At 53.0% G+C, this 19,762-nt stretch overlaps 2 protein-coding genes across 2 annotated transcripts; one reads left to right on the forward strand and one right to left on the reverse strand.

Annotated features, from left to right (window-relative positions):
- Positions 1 to 5,351: 5,351 nt before the first annotated feature.
- Positions 5,352 to 13,207, reverse strand: RTN2 (reticulon 2). Its single transcript, XM_082862420.1, has 10 exons — positions 13,050 to 13,207; positions 11,344 to 11,388; positions 10,750 to 11,220; positions 10,384 to 10,644; positions 7,948 to 8,155; positions 7,438 to 7,576; positions 7,222 to 7,291; positions 7,049 to 7,095; positions 5,828 to 5,886; positions 5,352 to 5,556 (listed from the first exon to the last, which is right to left on the reverse strand). The coding sequence occupies exons 1-10, from the start codon at positions 13,081 to 13,083 to the stop codon at positions 5,475 to 5,477; spliced, it is 1,416 nt and encodes a 471-aa protein (XP_082718546.1). The 5' UTR covers positions 13,084 to 13,207; the 3' UTR covers positions 5,352 to 5,474.
- Positions 13,208 to 14,433: 1,226 nt separating this feature from the next.
- PPM1N (protein phosphatase, Mg2+/Mn2+ dependent 1N (putative)) lies at positions 14,434 to 17,775 on the forward strand (the record flags this gene model as incomplete). Its single annotated transcript, XM_082862462.1, has 5 exons — positions 14,434 to 15,348; positions 15,951 to 16,068; positions 16,145 to 16,250; positions 16,335 to 16,395; positions 17,567 to 17,775. 5 exons carry the CDS (start codon positions 14,434 to 14,436, stop codon positions 17,633 to 17,635), a joined length of 1,269 nt encoding a protein of 422 aa, XP_082718588.1. The 3' UTR covers positions 17,636 to 17,775.
- Positions 17,776 to 19,762: the final 1,987 nt, after the last annotated feature.

Genomic DNA, 19,762 nt, shown 5'->3' on the forward strand with positions numbered 1-19,762 from the left:
GATACAGCTGAGCCATCCCCATTGCAAGATCCAAACCTGCTCTTATTTGCATAGCGGCAAGCACTCTGGGAATGGAAGTACTGGTCCAGAGGTCAGATGTCTTAGTAAATGACTAAGCAGGGGTAGTTGTCAGGATGGAATTACTTAATTTCTTAGTTAATTCACAAAATTTGCTAAGCATTTATCGTGTGCCCAGCCCTGTGCTGGGCAGGGTTGGGGATACTGCAGAGACTGAGACAGCCCCAGGCTCCCCCCTCCTAAGGTTCACAGTCCAGTGGGGGACACAGACCTGTTCATAGTCAGGGATGATCTAAATTGGACAGGGTTGGGGGAGTCCATGGGACTTGAGGGGCCCAGTGGAGGCACCTAACCTGACCTGGGAGTCAGGAAAGACTTCCTGGAGGAGAGGATAGCTAAGCTGAGCCTTAGAGGATAAATAGACAGCATAGAAGGGAATAGAAAAAGGCTGAGTCTAATGAAATAGTGAGTGCAAACAGCTGTGAGTGGGGAGAGGGCTTGATACATTGAGGGAGCTAGAGGTTCACAGGCGCTAGAACAAAAGGTGTGAAGAGAAAGGTTACCAGGGAGCAGATTCTGCAGGCTGAAATTCCAGTCTAAGAGTTTAGATCTTCTCTTGAGGGTACTGGGGAGCTCTGGCAGGTTTTGAGCATAAGAAGGTCAGGGACAGGTTTGTGCTTTAGGAAGACTCCTCTAGCTGCCAGGTTGAGGGTAGCTGGGAGAGGAAGGGGGCAAGGATAAGGCAGAAGATCAGAGAGGAGGCTAGGGCGAGGACACTGAGATGTGAGGGGGAGCCTGGAATAGGACCAGGGCTGTGGGAGAGAGAGGAGGGGAAGGATTCAAAAGACTTTGAGGAGGCAGAACAGACAGGACGTGGTGAGTAGCTGATTTGGAAAAGACAGCACAGGGCAGTGGTAAATAGCACTGGCCAGAGGTCTGAGAGCCCTGGGGCTGGAGGCTTCCCAAAGCTGGGTGACCTTGGACAAGAGACTTCATCTTTCTGAACCTCAGTTTCCTCAGCTGCAGAATGGGGCTGAGGGGAATCAGTGAGCTAGTACACACCAGCGCTGAGCGCAGAGTAAAATGCAGTTATCACCATCTTCATCGCTGTTATTGGGGCCACCCTGTTTCCCCGCCTGGAATATTCCCCCTCTCTGCTGGCTAATCCACTCTCTCATCCTTCAGGTGTATATTCAGCTATTACCCTGACACCCTACCTGAACTCAGGTCTCCTTGTAAGATGTCCTCATAGGTTCTGTGCCTGCCTTCCCCGTACTTATCACTTTTGTAGTTGTTAATTAAATGGGTAATTGATTAGTGTTTAAAGTTTGTCTCCTCCACTTGACTGGGAGCACCATGAAGTCAGGGTCAGGGTTTTGTCGTCACCAGTGTGTCCCCAGGACCGCTCAGTGCAGGGCCGGGCATAGAGCAACCACCCCGCAGATACTTGTTGAATGAGTGAATGAATGAATGAATGATCAAATGAATAAATATTTGCTTAGTAAGTGCATGCGTGATTAAGTACATGAGTGAGTAAATGAATAAGTGAGTAAGCAAGTGAAGGGGAGGAATCCAGGATCACTCTCAAACTGTAAATATCCTAGAACAGAGAGTGTAGACGAATTTTTCTTAATCTTTTGGAGTTCTTTGTTATTCGCGGAAAAAAATAAACGCATTGTCGAGCGCAGAAGTAAAGCAACCTTTTCCTGACCAATTCGCACTCTACGATGGAGAGCTTAGATAAGAGAACTGAATACGACGCCCGAAAGGTGGAATTGAACCACTCTGTCGCTAGACAGCTACAGGTTTGAAGCCTGCACCCCAGACCACTGAGGATCATCCGGGCGAGTAACTTATTCTCCCACACAGCTATATAAAACCTATAAACTTCCACTTTTTTAACCTATGGTGATGTAGTTTCGGAGAGTGTGATACTGTTGACTTCAATATACATAAATTCTCCCAAGCTATTTATTACGGTGCATATCCTTCCAAAATGTTGAGTTTGCCTCATGAGTTGAATCATTGTCGCTTTAGAAACTGTCTCATTTGCATTGCGCCGTGCATTCTGGGAAACGGCGCCAGGGGACCTGGAGCCCTCCCTTCTGGCTGTTAAAGGGCCAGAAGCCCCTTTTTTCCAAGTAAGAAGTCCATTTTTTAAGAGAAAAGATTCATAATTCGGCATTCAGAGGCCCCTTTCCTGAAAAATCCGAATTCGAGTGGGTGGGTTCCTGCTAGAGTCTGATTTAGCCCAGCCCCGGAGGCTCCGAGCTGGCGGCTATAGGGCTGGGGCGACACCTGCTGTTCCTTTGTGGAACTTCAGCGATCTACAGAGCCCTACGTTTTTTCACATGCTCAGTGAGCACCTAGAGTCCCAGACGCAGTCCTAGGTTCTGCGGATGACAGAATTTCTGTCCCCATTGAGCTTAGGCACTAGAGATCATCAGTTTTTGCATCTGCATTTTATGGACGAGGAAAGTGAGGCGTAGAAACGGATAGTACCCTACCCTATCCACACAGCCCAACCACTCGGGAGAACAGAACTTGTGCCATTGTAATTATATTATTACAAAAAAAGTGATCCTTTTAAAATCCAAGTCAGTGATCCTTTGACAATATCATTCCCCGACATGAAACCTTCCCAATGGCTCCCGTCTCAGAGTAAAAGTCAAAGCTGTCATCACAGCCTTACAAACCCGATGATTAGACCTTTGCACTCCTCGGACCCGATCTCCTACTCCTCTCTCCTCATATATTCGGTTTCTGGCTCACAGATCTCTTGCTGCACACATCAGGCATGCTCCCTTCTCAGGGCCATTGCGTTTGTTGATCCCCCTGACTGAATCTCCTTTCCTCCGCATGTTCCCATGACTCACTGCCTCTCTTCACTCTGGCCTCTGCTTAAATATCACTACTTAATGAAGCCTTCCCTGAGCCACCCAATCTAAAATAGCAACCCCTGTCACTCTATCCCCTTCCCCTTCCGGACTTTTCTCCATCACCCTGATCACCACCTGCCATATTCTACTTCTGTTTGCTTATTGTCTGGCTGCTCCCGCTAGAATATCAGCTCCATGAAACCGTGGACTTTGTTTCGGTGGATTTTGTTTGTTTGTTTGTTTGGCCAGGCCGCGAAGCTGATGTGATTCTAGTTCCCTAGCCAGGAACTGAACCCAGGCCCTAGGCAGTGAGAGCACGGAGTCCTAACCACTTTGGTTCATTTCTAGGTCCCTGGTACCCAAAGCGTGCTTGAGCACTTGCAGGATGCTCACTGAATGTTTGTAGGATGAACGCAAGAATATTATCACTATCCTTTTCTGAGCCTCAGTTTCCCCATCTGGAAAACAAGACTAGTGCAACTAGGGGGAATCATAACGAGCAGCTGGCTACAGAAGCCTGACATGGCACCAGGCAACTGGCAGTCACTCGGTAAAGGCTGTTTCCATCTCCAACCTGTTTCTTGCCTCCAGTGGGGGTACCAAGGATGGGCCTGGGGGCTTTAGCCATTCCTGAACCCAGAATCGCAACCAGTCCATCTTCCTCCTTTCTTTGAGATGGACAAATGGACACTTTGTCTTATGGAAAGTATGAATAAAAGCATCTTTAGGAAATGTTGCTCTTTTATTTGGAAGTTTAAAACACTACCCCTGCTTGGCAAATTCAGATTTAAGAGAAGCCCCCCAAGTCCTGTTTCTTTCAGTTAGCTAGCTGCTGCTAGGCAACCCCTGTATACAAAACCCGAGGCTGTAACTACTACTCCTGTAACATCATTATCTATCTCCTAAAATGTGACATGCATCACAAGAGGCAAGATTTTAGGTGATGCACAAACGTGTTTTTTTTTTTATAATTTTTTTTTTTTTTTTGCGGTACGCCGGCCTCTCACTGTTGTGGCCTCTCCCGTTGCAGAGCACAGGCCCTGGACGCGCAGGCTCAGCGGCCATGGCTCACAGGCCCAGCCACTCTGCGGCATGTGGGATCTTCGCGGACCGGGGCACGAACCCGTGTCCCCTACATCGGCAGGCGGACTCGCAACCATCTGCGCCACCAGGGAAGCCCCCGAACATTTTAAATGGTAATAGTTTCGTGTTTAACTGTTATCTTCTATTTCTGGCAAGCGATACTGACTTCCTTGGTGGTGGAGTAACATTTCCTTTTAAAAGACATTTGTTTTATTTTTGTAATAAACCAATTTAAAGAAAAAATTAGGCAAATAGCAGAACAGGTGATATAAAGATCATCAAGGTCCTGAAGGCTGACTGAGGTTTGGGAAACAATGTCATAGCTAACAATGCAGCTTCTGTTTACTGGACATTTATTCTACGCCAGGCCCTGTAACAAGGGCTTTACATGTAGGTAGTTTATGGCGACAATTTTCTATTTGAGGAAATGAGCCTTCAAGAGGTGAGTTCACTTGCTCAGGTTACGCAGCCAAAAAGTGAAGATGATTCAGTCCAGGTCTGTGGGTCTTTAGACTCCAGTCTCCTGCCTCCTCCTCCCCCAGTTTAGTTTTGGAAACTGAGGCCCAAAGAGGCCACGAGGCCCTGTGCTTATTCCCAAGGCAGTTGGAATGGAGAGAAACGGGTGGAGAGGTTGGAGAGAGAGAAAAGACATGGCTTGCTGACTGACTAGATGTGGGGGGTGAGGGATTAGGAGTCCAGGGCCATATCTGGGTCTCTGGCTGGGCAGGAGGGGATGTCCCTGAGTGGGAAATCAGATAGGACAAGGAAGAGGTTTAGATGTGTTTGAGGGGGTAGTCTTCCATTAGGCAGTTGGCTACATGGTTCTCGGACTCAGGTGAAATGGTTGCCCAGCAGGGAGAGTGTGGGGATCGACTCGCGATGTCTGCCTTGAGCACAGGCATGGAAAGTGGCTGTCAAGGTTTGGCTAGCCCTGGGATCAACCAACTCTCAGATGGCAGAGGGGAAGTTTCTTCCTCCGCAGAGATGGGGAAGGTTCCTCCTTGAGTATCACTTACCTGCTTTTCAGTACAGGAAGGTGAAAACTGGACGGGGCTGGAAGCACAGGAGGCTTTGGGTTTTCCACAGAAGTCTTTATTACAGTGTAAATCCAAGCTCAGGCCTCCCCTGGGCCCCATGCAAAGCCCCAGCGTTGGGGCCAGTGGCATCCAGGAGACACCACCCCCTCACGGCGCCTCCAGCGGTGGGGTCTCGGAAGTGCAGGGCGTGCGCCCTATCTAGGCAAACTACAAGTCCCAGCAGGCCCCGTGGCCAAGGTGCCTCGCCTTTCCAAGACTCCTAGAGCAGAGCCTCTTGGGAAATGTAGTCCTGGCCACTCAGGCAATTTGCGCAAACTCCTTGGTGTGAGCGATCCTGGCACCCACTGGGAAATGGCTTGGGATGAGGCAGGGAGAGGGTGGGGATGGAAGGGAAATGGAGGAGGGCAGAGGGCTACAGGGGGTGGGGGCAGGCGTCCCGCAGGCAGAGGCACCCCTTTCATTCGGCTTTGGCTTTGGATCCGGAGACTGCGGCTGCTGCCGAGGCAAGGGCTCCGGTCCCTGGGAACTTAGCTCGGATCCTGAGGGAGAAACACGTGGAGTCAAGGGGTGGGGCAAGCGACAGGATAAGTAGTATCTAGGAACTAAAAACTGATGGAGGAACTGAGTGCCCAAGCCAGCCCCTGCCCTCCACCTACTGGCCTGCGATGGAACTGTCTCTCACCTTTTAAGAAAAGCAGGCACTCAGCCCCAGGAGATTTAGGGACAGGGAATATTGGGGGTGGGGGCGCGGAGGAGCATTCCCAAGTTTTCGCATTCCCCAGCCCATCCGTCTCTACCACATGCCCTTACTTAGCTTTGATGTGGCTCAACTGATTGGTCACCAATCCCACATACTGGTCAATCTGGGCCTGGGGAGACAAGAAGGGGTGAAAGGAGAGATTGGAGGGGGTTCTTCTCCCTAATTCATTAAGAAAGCTGCTTCCTCCCCCACCCCCAGATCAGGAGTTGGGAGGAGTGGCCCACCACTCCACCATCAACTCTAAACCTGATAAAATACCCTTGGAAATCAGAAGTCCAAGGTGAAGCGTCAAGTCAATTGGACCACACTCTGTGTGGGAAGTGATGTCAGGTAGACACACAAGAATCTGCCGGTGGCTTTGCGTCCTGGGAACTACTGTTAATCTTTGAGTGAGTTTTGTGTGTGTGTGTGTTTAGGGGCAGCGTAAGAATAGAGGGTGTTAGTGTTGGTTGTCGCGTCCCTGAGTGGACTGATTTAAATATTAGTTTAATTCAGTGTTAACTGACTTTGTGAGCCTCGGTGATTCCGGCATGTGAGGGAGTTAGGGCTATCTCCCTGGCAGGAACATGTATCGTTTGGCTCTCAGCTGTGCCGGAGAATGTTAAAAATGGAATGTTGGTCCATCTGCCTGTCTCTGGATAGGATATATGTCAGTTGGCCCTGGTTCTGTCAGTGTTCTGGGCTGGGATGGGTGTCAGTCAGACCCAGACTATGTGTAGGGATAGATGGCGTCAGTCTGTCTGTCTGTCTGTCTGCAAATGGAATATGTGTTTGTCAGTCTCTGATGGTATCAGGGGAGACAGGGTATCGGGGTATCAGGAGAAGGCATTCATCTGTCTGCCTGTTTCTGGCTAGAAAGAGTGTTGTTCAGCCTCGTGCTATGTCAGGGAGAGAAGACACCAGTCAGGCTGCCTCTCTGGAGGTAGGACGTGTCAAGGCAGACCTTGGATCATTGTTGGGGAGAAGCATCAGTTAGTCTACCTGCCTTGGGTTGGAATGTGTCAGATCCTGGCTCTGTCACGGGCCACCTATCGAAATGCCTGTCTCTGGCTGTGGAAACGTATTACGTAGACTCTAGCTGCATGGAGGAGGGGCAGCAGGCAGACCACCTGTGCCTAGCATGTGTCAGTCAGAGCCTGATTCTGTCAGGGGTGGGAACACCAGCTTGTCCTCCTGTCTCTGCCTGGGACATCTGTCACGGACCCCGGCTGTGTGTGTGTGGGGGGGTGGTTTGGCCGGGGTACTGCCAACTGAGGGCCTGTCGCACTTACCTGGTGCTGCCGGTACAGCAGAGGGACTGTGAATAAACCGATCACTCCTGCGGGCACAGAGATGGGGGTCAGGGCTCTCCAGGGAGATTAACAGCTCCATTCAGAGACCTGTCCTCCAGCAGACCCCAGCAACCCACCTCCCCGCGCCGCCCCTCACAGCCTTCCCAGCTCACCCAGAACGAGAAGAGTCAAACCATTGAAGACGGCACCCACGAAGGTCAAGATGTAGAAGAGAAGGGCCAGCTGAAGGTGAGGGTCGGGGTCAGCAGAGTCTATGGGGTACACCCTGGGCTGGGAACTTCCCCAGCAATGGCCCTTCTCCCCTCCTCCCCCCAGGGGCAGGGAGTTGAATGTTGGGACCCAGGAGGGAGTGTGGGGCTTCGGGGCACCTTGAGGGAATCCACGAAGTCTTCTACCAGAAAGAAATGCCGCAGCTGCATGGCCGCAGAGACCACACAGGAGGCAATCTGTTGGGACATACGTTCTGTCTGCTCCCGAGTCAGGGTCAGGTCCACATCCAGGTAGGCCCTGAGAGAACAGAGGTGTGTGAGGCCACTCAATGGGTGGATGGGACCCAGGCTGAGGGGCGTGGCTGAGTCAAGGGCAAGAAGTGAGGGTTGGGGAGTAAGGCCAGGTATAGCATGCTAGGGTGGAGGTCAGGGTCAGGAGACGGGATCAAGGATTAAGGGTAAGAGGTTAGGGTCTGAGGTTACGGCTGGAAGTCAAGGGTCAGAGTCTGGTTTAATGTCAGGGTCAGGTTGGAGTCAGGAACAGGAACAGGATGGGTCAGGGCCAGGGTGAGAAGTCAGTGCTTGATCTGAGGTCATGGGTCATGACTTAGGGTCAGCGCTGAGGTCTGGACAGAGGTCAGGTTTGGGGGCCAGGCTGCAGGCTCTCACTGGAAGGGGTTGGCGCCGTCTCCCCGGTGCACGGCCTGCAGCACTTTTCGGTAAACCCTGAGAGAGATGGTGCCGCAGAGCAGCAACAGGGCCACATGGGCCGCCACGGACACGATGCTAAAACGCAGGAGGCTGAGCAGGGAGACCATGAGGCCTGTGAAGACCACTCCTGACGTCCTCGTGTCCTTCCAGTACAGCAGGTCTGCCACTGTGGAGGGAGGGGGCGGCAATCAGGCTGGGGTTTGGAGCTGGCCTGGCTGACCTCCTGACCTCCTATTTCCTGTCTCGGGGCTGAGACATCACCTCTCGACACACCTGTCAGAGCCTTAACCCAATTTCCAGATTTTTATTTATCTTCTTTTATTCCATGCTTGCCTCCTGGAAAACCCAAGTTAACTGTCTAGCAAGTCCCCTCAAGCTTACTCCTGCCCATAGATAATGTGTGAACACAATTTTGGGTGAAAAATCAATCTTCTGCATCATGCATATCTCACTCTATTTTCCTCCTAGAATTCCCTCCTAGTCAACGGGAATAGCTATTAATTCATTCATTTTAAGGGCTACACGATATTCCATGGTGTGGCTACACCATCGTTCATTTCATTCAACCATGCAGCTATTGCTGGGTCGTTTACTCTGTTTCCTCCCCCATCCTCTTCCCTGACAGTACTACAAGGACCAGCCTCCTGCAGATATTCTTACCTCCGGGAGGTTCTATTTCTGAGATAGAGTGCCAGGGGTCGAATCGCTGGGTGGACTAAGTATGTATTTTTGAATGTCGTAAATATTATCAGATTGCTTACTAGCAAGACTGTAACAATCCTTATTTCTATGAGCAACACGCAAGTGATCTTTTCCCAGCATCCTGCCCAGCAATGGGTGTTACTGTTCTTTTTATTTTTTGCACCCTGACAGGTGTAAAGTCACATCTCCTTGATACCCCTACCAACACATACATCGAAGTCCTAAATGTATTAATAACATCATCCTCCTTCTTAGGCCCTAACTCAAACTTCTGACCCCTTTCAGAGATCCTAAACTCACCTCCCAAGCCCAGCCTCTGTCCTGATCAGTGACCTTTGGACCTCAAAGTTTCATCTCACTCATCTTAACTTTTAACAGCCGTCCCTATAATCGGCTCTGCTTTGAGCCCTGAACTGAGAGCCCAGTACCCTGCCATCTATTTCCAGACAGTCTCCATCCTCCCACCCCTAACTCCAATCAAACTGACCCATCCCAACCAGTCCCCCTCAGAGTCTGACTCTCCTCACTTCTGTATCTTCCCTATGAACATCCTCCCATCTACCTCTAACTAGGGTAGACCTCCCCTCAACCCCTCCCCTGCAGGCTCCCCAAAGCCTCAGCCAGTGGTGGGGGAGGGGCCGGGTCGCCTGAGGCGGGGGCTAAGTTTAGGCACGATGGGGGGAGGGCGCCTCTCAGGCAGCTGTGCTGGCCTGTCCAGCTACTGAGTGACAGCACCGCCTGGGCCTGAGGCTGGGGGAGGGGGCCTCGCAGCTCTTGGGCCCCAAAGCTCCGGCTCGAGAGAGAGGGGACCCCATACTCCCTCCACGCCCTCCCTAGACACCCCCGCAGCCCCTCAGCCCCAGCCTGCCGCTCTGGGGAATCTGGGACCAAGAGGAAACATCCCCCAGATTTGAGGGCGATAAAAGTGAATCTGGGTCCCTTTCCACGGTCCCCCAGCGCCCGCGTCCCAACCCGCCCCGAAAGCCCACCTTTACTCCCCATCTCGGCTCCGAGTGAGAGGCTACAGACACTGCTGCTTCTCAGGGATTTTGCCCACTTCAGTGGAACCCGGAGGGAGGGAGTAAGGGGGCGGAGCCCCTATGTACCCAGCCAATGACTCTCCATTGCGGTGGGAACAATTCCAAAACGGGGTGGCTCTCTTTGTTAACAGCCCAAAGCAGTGATGTCTATAACCTACCTATAGGAACCGTTCGTGGAGGCTGAGCATACTTTAAAGTAAGGCGGGGTCTATTTACAATTGGCCAATTCTTGTGGTCAGGGAAGAGGAGAGTTTTTAAAACGCACGGAGTTTACTTTTACTTGCCCGGTGGCCACATTCAGAAAAGAGCATTGTTTTTTCAGGGATTTGGCCTGTCCAAAATCAGCCTCTAGGGGGAGCACTCCAAAAGAGAGATTATTTTTTAGCAATTACCCAATCCTAATGCTTCTTCCAACTTCTCAGGTGGGAGGGCTAACTTCTCAAGTGGGCGGGGGAACCATTTAAAAAGAGCCAATAGCAATCTCAGGTAACGGGAAAATTTTTTTAAAGGGTGGAGTTTACAATGTCTTGCCAGTAGCAATACCTCCTCGCTTCTCCATTCTCCTCCGTTCCTTCCAGAGGATGGTCCCTTTAAAAATCAATCCTCCACCCTCGCTGTAGTCCAAAGGAGCACGTTCCCTCATGCACTTTACCTAGAAAGTGTGGTTCCAATGTGAATTCTGATTGGTCCGTGCTATCGAGGCACTGCCCCATGATTGGCTCCCGCTCCAGCCCTCCCCACGGCTCTTCCTCCTCCTTCTTGTCCAGCGAGGGCTCATCTGGCCGAGAGTTCGAATCCCGAGATCGATGTGGAGATGGGGTACGGGCCTGAGGGATTCCAGAGCCAGGGCTGGGCTGTGGAGTCAAGACTTCGGGTGGCGAGGACTGAGCGAGTCCGAGTTGTAGGTCCAGTTCTGGTGCGTTAGAGAGAGAAGGCTGTGAGCTTTCACCATGGAGGTGCCCTAAGGAGAGACCACCCACCCCTGGTGGCTTTTGTCCCAGCACCTGGGACATCTCACCTTTCCCAGCCTCTCCAACCTCTGATCCGTCGGCCTCTTCGTCATCCAGCGGGGTGGAGCTACTGGTGGCAGAGTCCTCCCCGGACCCTGCTCCCCGGGCCGCCCAGCCCACTTGGTCCAGTTGGAGCCCCAGGTCCTCCAGGGGGCGCTCAGCTGGAGGGGCAGAATCGGGGTGACCACGGCGCCCAGGCTCCGGGGATTGGCTCAGGCTGGGGATGCTCTCCAAGCTGTCGCCCAGGCCAGGTTGCGGGGGCGGCTCTCGCGGTTCCGAGACTGAGCGGCCCTGGGGCCGTGGGCGGCGAGCAGCTGAATCCCTGCGGGCCCCAGAGCCCAGCACGCCATCGAAGGCGATGTAGGAGAAGGTCAGCTCCCGGGGAGTGCCCCAGTCCTGTGATGTGGTCTCCTCCTCGTCTTCCTCTGAGAATTCCCGGGCTGTATGCAGCTCCCGAAAATCCGAGTCGTCATTCCCTCCTGCCATGAGCAAAGGAGGGCATGAACTCCTCTGACCAAGACCCTAGCCCACTCCCCTTAACCCCTTTACCCAGCTGTGAGCCCCCTTCAAGTCCCACTCTCACACCCTCCCTCTCTGCTTACCTTCTGTGGAGTCAGGAGTAGAGGAAGCTGTAGACGGAGCTTCTTCTGCAAGAGGGAAAGAATCAAAGACTCTTAGAAGCTTAGATTGCCCGAGTTACAGAAGTAGTGTGCTAGTCCTGGAAACCTGTCTGAATTAAGGAATCTTAGAGTTTTAATTACAGGACCTCTAGAACATTCTGTATACAGACTGTAAAACCTTAGTATCCCTGCTGTCTGAAGCGCAGTCTTAGAAGTTCAAATCCAGGAATCTCGATCTTAGTGTCTTTAAATTAGGGATTTTAGGAGGCTTCAATTAATTAATTCTTTCAACAACCATTAATTGAGTGTTTAATACATGCCAGGCACTGTTTTAGATCCTGAGGATACAACTGTGAACAAAACAGACAAAATGTCTAGTCTCATAGAGCTTACACTCTATAGGGGAGATAGACAGTAACAATTAAACTTATGATGTTGGGTGCTAAGTGTGTGGAGAAAAATTAAGGTAAGGGAAGAGAAAGTAAGGGGGTGCTATTTCAGACAGGTTGGTGAGGAAGACTTCCCGGATGCCATTTGAACAGAAACCTGAATGATGTGAGGAAACCATGCGTATATCTAGGGAAGAGTCTTCCAGGCGGAGGGAAAAGCCAGTGCAAAGGCCCTGAGGCAAGCACTAAACTTTGCATATCTGAGGAACTGAGAAGTGTGCAGATGGGACTGGAACAGGGTGACTGATGGGGAGATGGAAGGGAGATGAGGGCAGAGAGGAAAGGCGGGGTGGGGTGGGGGTGGGGAGATCACGTAGGGCTTTCCTTTGTAAGCCCAGGTAAGGACAAGATAATAGAATGTTGGGATGATACTCTAAAATGTTGAAATAACAAATTCTCAGAATTTTGGCACGTTGACTCCCAAGACATGCAAGTGGCTAGGTCGGCGTTGCAATCCTCAGCTGTCAGAACCATAGGGGTGTGAGACAGAGCATGTTAGACAAGGACTGTTAGAGCCCTGGGCTCAGAAATCATAAGGCTCAGGCAAGGCGTTTTCAATTATGGAATTCAGCCTCTCAGAGTTAGCTTGGGGCTTTGCCTACAGGAGATGCTCAGTACCGTTTGGGGATTGAAATCAGATGCCCCCCCCCACCCCTTTTCTTCAGCTAGGGAATAGGAGGCCAGGAATCAGAGACCTGGAGTGGTAAAACCTAAGGACCCAGGAGTCCTAGTGCCAACCCAGGGATGGCTGTATCCCGGGGACAGGGGATTGTACAATTCGGGCGAGGTCGGGGCTGCCTCTGAGTCTGGGGAGAAAACGGAGGTGGGATGCGAAGACGGGTGATGCGGGGGAAGGGGGGAGTCAGATCCTCTTCTCCATCGTGGCTCTACCCCTCTATTCAAATCCCCTCACCGCTGGCTGTGGCCAGCACCAGGGCGAGGGGACAGCTCCCGGAGAGCTTCCTCATCCCCGGGCGGAGCCCCGGGGCACATTCAAGGTCCCAGAGCGCCCCCCGTCGGCTATCTCAGTGCCCCCAGCCTCTGCCCAGTCTCACTCAGGTTGTCCGGGTCAAGTCGCCCCCATCGCCGCTAGAACACGGTGGGGAGGGAGAGCTTCCTTTGTCTCCTTCGCTTCCTCCCCATCTCGGCTCTCCCGCGGCCCAGGTCGGAGGGGAAACCGGGGAGGAGCCCACCCGGGCCTCTGGGCCCCACACCAGGCCTGAGCCTCCCCCTACTCACTGCAGTGGGCGAAGACCGGCAGGACCTGCCCCATGGCCCCCCTCGGGCCTGCATCGGGACCCCCGCCCACTCCGGCCACGCCGCCCTGGGCCTGGGGCCGCGAGCGCTCATCTCCGCCGCGCCCAGAACGCCGCCGCCGCCATCCTCGCTGCCTCCTCCTCCCGGGCCGCTCCAGCAGCCGCCACAGCCGCCGCCGCCGCCGCCGCCGCCGCCGCCGCCGCCGCCGCCGCCGCCCTCGGTTCGGCTCAGCGGTGGCGGGCGGGGCCGCTGTGGGGCGACTGCAGCGCGGGTCCCGGGGGCGGGGCCAGAGAACGGGGGGCGGAACAGGAGGGAGGGCGAGGGGGAGGGGAAACACCCGGGAGGATGGAGGTGGGCGTGGCCTTCCTAATAGAGGGGCGGAGCTAGGACCGTAGGCTACCTGTCGAGAAGGCCTGGAAGGCGGTCTGAAGGGCGGGGTCTAGACAGAAGAGGGCGGGGCCTTTAGGGGGAGAGAATCGGGACCGAGGGTAGCGTGAGGGGCTCCGGGAAATGATGATGAAGGAGCCTAGGCGGAGAGGATGGGGGCGTGGATCTCAGAGTGGGTTGGGGTGGAGCTAGAGGTGGCATTGAGGGGAGGGTATAAAGATTTTACCGCTAAGAGGTAGAGGTATAAGCCTAGATTCTCAATGGGAGTGGGAAAGGGGGCGGGGAGAAACTACTCGGAAAGTTTTGAGACAAAGGGAGGAACTCAGACTTGGGGAGGTTTAAGCCAATTTAGAATTGTTCTAAATTGGGTGGGGTCAGTCCGAGACTGAGGAGCTAGAGGCGTGGCCTAGAGGGAATAGGGCAGAACAATCAAGGGTGGTGGTGCTGCCCAGAAGGTGAGCTGAACCTGGAGTGAGGCGAGGAGAGGGGAGGGGTCGAAATAACAAAATTAAGCATTTAAAGATTTTGGAACCCGGATGGGACCACTGATGTGGGCAGAGATTGAACAGAGTCGGGCTGGGCAGCCGAAGCCGAGTGTTGTGTTGAGAAAACGGATTCTAGAGATTGTTTCCTTGTAACACTGTTTACTTCTGTGACTCAGTTTCCTCTTCGGTAAATTGGAGATGATGATGTATAACAGTGTGTAGCTCATGGTAAATGCTAGTTTGGTACTATTATCTTTTTTCCCTGACCCAAACCCCAATCCTCACTTTGAAAGTGCGGAAGAGAGGAGAACGAAGAGTTCAATCCCTTCTAGTGATTCGACTTGAGTGCAAGTCAAGGGCATAGGAAGGAGATTTAGGTGGTTTAAAATTTCACAGTGCAGAGGATTAGTGGAGGTGACGGGGGCGGGGTTGCGGGGTTGCGGGGCTGTTAGCAGGTGCAGAGGGTGGAGCTTTCCTGATCCCCAGGCTGAAGGATGGCGGCCCTTGCCCGCCTGCTGGAACGTCTCCTCTGGCCAGCTCGCAAGCAAGAGAGGGTGGAGGAGGCAGAGGAGAGGCGCAGCTCTCCCGACGGGCCTCAGTCCCTCCTGGACGCGCCGCGATGCGCCCAGCGGCCGCACGGGGGTGCGGCGGCGTCTTGGGGCTTGAGCTTCGGGGCGAGCGCAGTGCAAGGGTGGCGCGCACACATGGAGGACACGCATTGCGCTTGGCTTGAGCTACCCGGGCTGGGCCCGGGCTGGGCTTTCTTCGCGATCCTCGACGGCCACGGTGGGACGAGAGCCGCCCTCTTCGGTGCGCGCCACCTGCCGGGCTACGTGCTCGAGGCGCTGGGCCCAGCGCCCGGTGAGCCCGAGGGCGTGTGCGAAGCACTGCGCCGCGCCTTTCTGAGCGCAGACGCACGCCTGCGCGCGCTCTGGCCCCGCGGCGAGCCGGGAGGCTCCACCGCCTTGGCGTTGCTGGTTTCCCCGCACTTTCTGTACCTGGCGCACTGCGGTGACTCCCGCGCGGTTCTGAGTCGCGCCGGCGCCGTGGCCTTCATCACCGAAGACCATCGGCCCCTCCATCCCCGGGAACGCGAGCGCATCCATGACGCGGGCGGCACCATCAGCCGCCGGCGCCTTGAGGGCTCTCTGGCGGTGTCCCGAGCACTGGGAGACTTTGCCTACAAAGAGGCTCCGGGAAGGCCCCCTGAACTACAGCTCGTTTCCGCGGAGCCTGAAGTGACCGCCCTGGCACGCCGAGCAGAGGACGAATTCATGCTCCTGGCCTCTGATGGTGTGTGGGACGCCATGTCTGGCTCTGCCCTGGCGGGACTGGTGGCGTCTCGCCTCTGCTTGGGCTTGGCCCCACAGCTTCTCTGCGCGCAGCTGTTGGACACGTGTCTTTGCAAGGTCCTGGGGGCGGGGCTTGAGATCTTAGAGGGAAGAACCTAAGGGATTTAGTGGGGAGGAGCTTTGATGCAGAGGCGGGAGTAAAACTAGAAAAGGAGAGGTGGGACTCCAAATAGGGGACGGGGCCTGCTGGAACGGGGCAGGGCCAAACTGTGCAGGGAGCGGAGACTGAGGGAAGCCTTGAGACAAGACGGAAGAGTTGTAGTTCTCGATAGATAAGTGGGAGGGATTTACGAGAAAGGGCGTGGTCTTTTGGAATGGGACAGCCCTTAGACCTAAAGATGGGTTCTGAGGTGTGAATAGTGGCAGAAGGAAGAACAGCTCAACAGCAGAGTGGGAGGAGCTTTGGAAAAGGGAAGTGGCTCTGTTTAATAGGGTGGTGCTAGGACAGTGAGAGGGCGTGGTCTAAGGAATTGGTCCTTGTGAGAGGCCTGGTTTAGACTGACAGAAGGGTGGGACTTTAGAGATATGGGCATAACCAGATTGGGAAGGGGGCACTAGAGCAAGGGGAGTGTTGGGAAACTCTGTTTCCTAGGGCATGGAGCCCTGTGCTGGGCATTCAACCGTGTTCCACCAGGCTCTCTTTTCTCTGCCTTCTCCAGGGAAGCCTGGACAACATGACCTGCATCCTGGTCTGCTTCCCGGGGGCCCCCAGGCCTTGTGAGGAGGCCATCAGGAAGGAGCTAGTGCTGGACGCAGCCCTGGGACGCAGGGTTGCAGGTGAGCAGGTGCCAGGAGCCCGGCGGAAGGGGTGGTCAGCAAGCAGGGTAACTCACAATCCTTGCCTCCTTTTCAGAGCTGTGTGCCTTTGGCCGGGAGCCCCCCAGCTTGAACACAGTTTTCAGGACTTTGGCCTCTGAGGACATCCCGGATTTACCTCCTGGGGGAGGGCTCCACTGCAAGTGAGTTGGGGTGGGGTGGGGTGGAATGGGAGGATGGGTGGTAGGAGGAGGGTCCCCTCCTGAGGGACTTCCTTTGCTCTCCAGGGCCACAGTCATCGCTGACGCTTACTCTCAGTTCTGCCAGGCCTCAGGAGAGCGCTGGGTGGTAAGGACCCTGTGTTCTTGAATGTTTCTCTTAGAAGCATGTAATTCAGCGCCCCCCCCATGCCACATCTTTAAGTGATGGGGAAATTGAGGCCAGAGGGGACAGGAATTTACCTGATATAGTAATAAATTCTCACACCTGGTCCTGTGCTAGGCATGATGGTTGGTGAGGCGGGGGGAGCGGGCGGTGGTGATGCAGAAGCAGAGGAGAAGGGACTGTGCGTCTCCTCCAAGAAATGTGCCCCCTACATTGCTTTGTGAAGTCCCACCATCCCAAGCACCACCCCTTCCATCCAGAAATAAGGCAGAAAAACTCAAGGGATGTTGATGACCGATACCAAGGGCTAACTGCACTGCAGAGACCACCAGGACATCTCTGAGGGTGGCCCAGGTCTTAGAGGAGAGAGGTTGTGAATTAGGCCCAGATAGCCTATTTAGAGATGTCCAAGGAGGTGGTGAGTGGAGCCACGTAAACTAAGGTATGGGGTGGGGGACTGGGAGGAAATGTGAGGGAGGAAACCAGAAGGCCTTTGCAGGGCAGAGAAGGGAGTTGGGTTATCACCAATCGGGGTGGGGGGGTGGGGGTGGGGGTGGGGATGGGGGTGGTTGGTGATGGTTTCTCAGCAGCAGAAAGGAGGTCTTTGTCAGGATTCTTTTGAGTTGTGAGTGACAGAAACCCCCTTCAACCTGGGAAGACAAACCAGGGAGTTTACTGGGCCATGTAATTGAAGAGTACAGGGACTTGAGGCATGACTGCATCCGGTTGTCAGATGATGTCATCAGGAACTGTCTTAGTTTTCCTTTCTCTGAGTTGTCTTCATTCCCAGGCAGCGTCTCCACGTGAGGTAGCAGAGAGTTGCTGCTCCATCCCCAGTGGGGAGAGCATGCCAGTTTCCCAGTAGTTGCAGCCGTGCTTCCAGAGCTGGTTCTCATTGGCCACACTGGGTCATGTGCCTGACCAGTCTCTGTGTCTCTGATTGGCCAGGCTGGGGTCACAGGCCCATCCTCTAGCGCTTGGCCTTGGGGTCCACTCCACCCAAAACTGAGGAAATGAGAGATAGGGAATGCTGATTCCTCAAAGGAAAAATAGAATGCTTCCAGAATACAGGGGAGTAAATGCTGAGGGGCAAGAAGGGGTTCCTATTCACCATCTTCCACATTTTGTGTTACAGATGGGGCAGAATGGGGCTGAGAAGCCCACTGGCACCCATTCAAGCTCTGCCTTGGACTTGGAGGCCTGACAGCTGTCATCCTTTAGGGACCCTCTGCCCAGCTGGGGCCTCAATGGAATTAAGGAAGAAAACTCCCCTTCCCCAGCTATGCAGACTAGCGGAAGGAAGAGAAACCAATGGAGGAACCCCAGAATGTTTATTTCCCTTTCTCCTACTTCCCTCTCATAAGACAGAAGGTCTTATGAAAGAGGGGAAATTCCGCCCACCAGCTAGACCCAAAAAAAAAAACCCAAAAAAACCCCAAACCTCAAAACCCCAAAACTAAATGTCTTTGAAATATTTCGAGCTGAATGGACCCTGAAAATCACCCAGTTCAATAACCTTCTCTTCCCTTCCTATTTTTCATCTGTTTGGAGGGGAGGTAGGGGAAACTTTTTACAATTAAATTTTAATTACATAATTCAAAATACATTTTTCTTGTGGAAAAAACCCTGCACACACGATTTGCCCAGTCATTTGGCAAATACGTATGGGGCATCTGCTATGTGCAAGGCCCTGCTCAGGCCATCAACCTGGCAGACCCACTGAGGTTTCAGCCCCTGGAACCACCTAGTGTGTGGGGTGGAGTGGGGGAGGGACAGCAAACAAGGGAACCCATAAATAAGGTCATCTCAGACACTGACAAGTGTCTCAAGGAAAATGAAACTGGGGGACGTGATAAGAAAATGTCTTAGGGGAGCTATGGTGGGTTTTTTACATTGTTATTTTTTGAATGGGTGGTAAGTTCACTTGGTTTGAAATTCAAAGGGCACAAAACGGTATACAATGAAGTCTCTCTCCATCCCTCACCCACTGCCACTCCACTTTCCACCTGGGGATGGTTGCTTTAGACCGGGGTCAGTGAAGACCTCTGAGGAAGGGACAATTGAGCAGGAACCTAACAGAGAACTCGCCAGCCATGCAAAAACCCCAGGGAAGAGGGTCCCAAGGCAGAAGGAACAGCCAGTGTGAAAGCCTAGAGGCAGGATTGAACTCAGCATTTTCAAGATGAGGCTTGAGATTATGACCATCAGACTCTCCACGATCCCATTCTGTGTCCTACTGGTAACGCCTGCAGTGAGTTTGGAGTGGATTTTTCAAGACCTTTTATTGGGCATGTACACACATGTATATGGTACCTTAGGTGTCTCCTTGATTTTTTTCATACCCTATGTATCATTTGGCAATTTGTTTCCTTTTACTCAATAATGTGTTGGAAACTTCTTTCATGCCACTCACACACCTCACTCTTTTTAGCTGCTACTCAGCACTTCAGACAAGAGACGTGCAATGGTTTCACCATCCGTCATCCTCTTGATGGGTATTTAGGTTGTTTCCAATTTCTTGCCCTTACGTCACTGCTGCCGTAAAGATCCTTGATCAGGCTCCTGTGTACATATGCAGGAGTTTCTCTAGTGCAGGGGTCTTGCTACCTGTTTTGTACAGCACTTGGGCTAAGAATGGCTTTTACATTTTTAAAGGGCTGTAAAAAAATATGCAAAAGAGGCCCTATGTTTAATATGCCTAAAATATTTACTATTTGGACATTTATAGAAAAAGTTTGCTGACTATAGTGTAGGTGGCACACAGAAGCACCACCCCTCCCATTTCACAGATGGGAAAGCTGAGACCCAGAGAGGAGAAAGGACTTGCCCATGGTCACACAGAACTGGGGTTTTCATGCAGTTGGATAAATGTAAATGTGTGTTGAGCTGCTGTTCTGGGCCTGGCTGGGTTAGTAAGGCTCAGAAATCGATTAAGTCTACCTCTGTCCCCAAAGAACTCAGTCTGAGGAGACACACAGAGAAACAATTATAACCTACCATAGATCAGGGTTCAAGGTTTCCCAGAGTGGGGTGGATAAGGGGAGAGGATTACTCCATTCTTTAGAGAAGAATTAATGTCAGAGCATGGCCTAGAAGAATGAGGTGAAGGAGATCAGGACGGCACCCAGCAGCAGATTCCTCTTGGAAAAAAAAAGCCTGGGAATCTTGATTCCCTCACCTAGTCAGCTGGGCCCCAAGAGTTGTTTTACACTCATACCTTGCACCACTGGTGTCCTCGTGGCTCAGGCAAGAGGGCTATACCCCAGATTTACTTCCTGCCTCCAGGCCTCAATTTATCCATTTCTAAATGTCAAACTGATTCCCCAGTTTC

This window comes from Leucopleurus acutus (assembly GCF_964270905.1).
Source record: "Leucopleurus acutus genome assembly, chromosome: 20".
Lineage (NCBI taxonomy): Eukaryota > Metazoa > Chordata > Mammalia > Artiodactyla > Delphinidae > Leucopleurus > Leucopleurus acutus.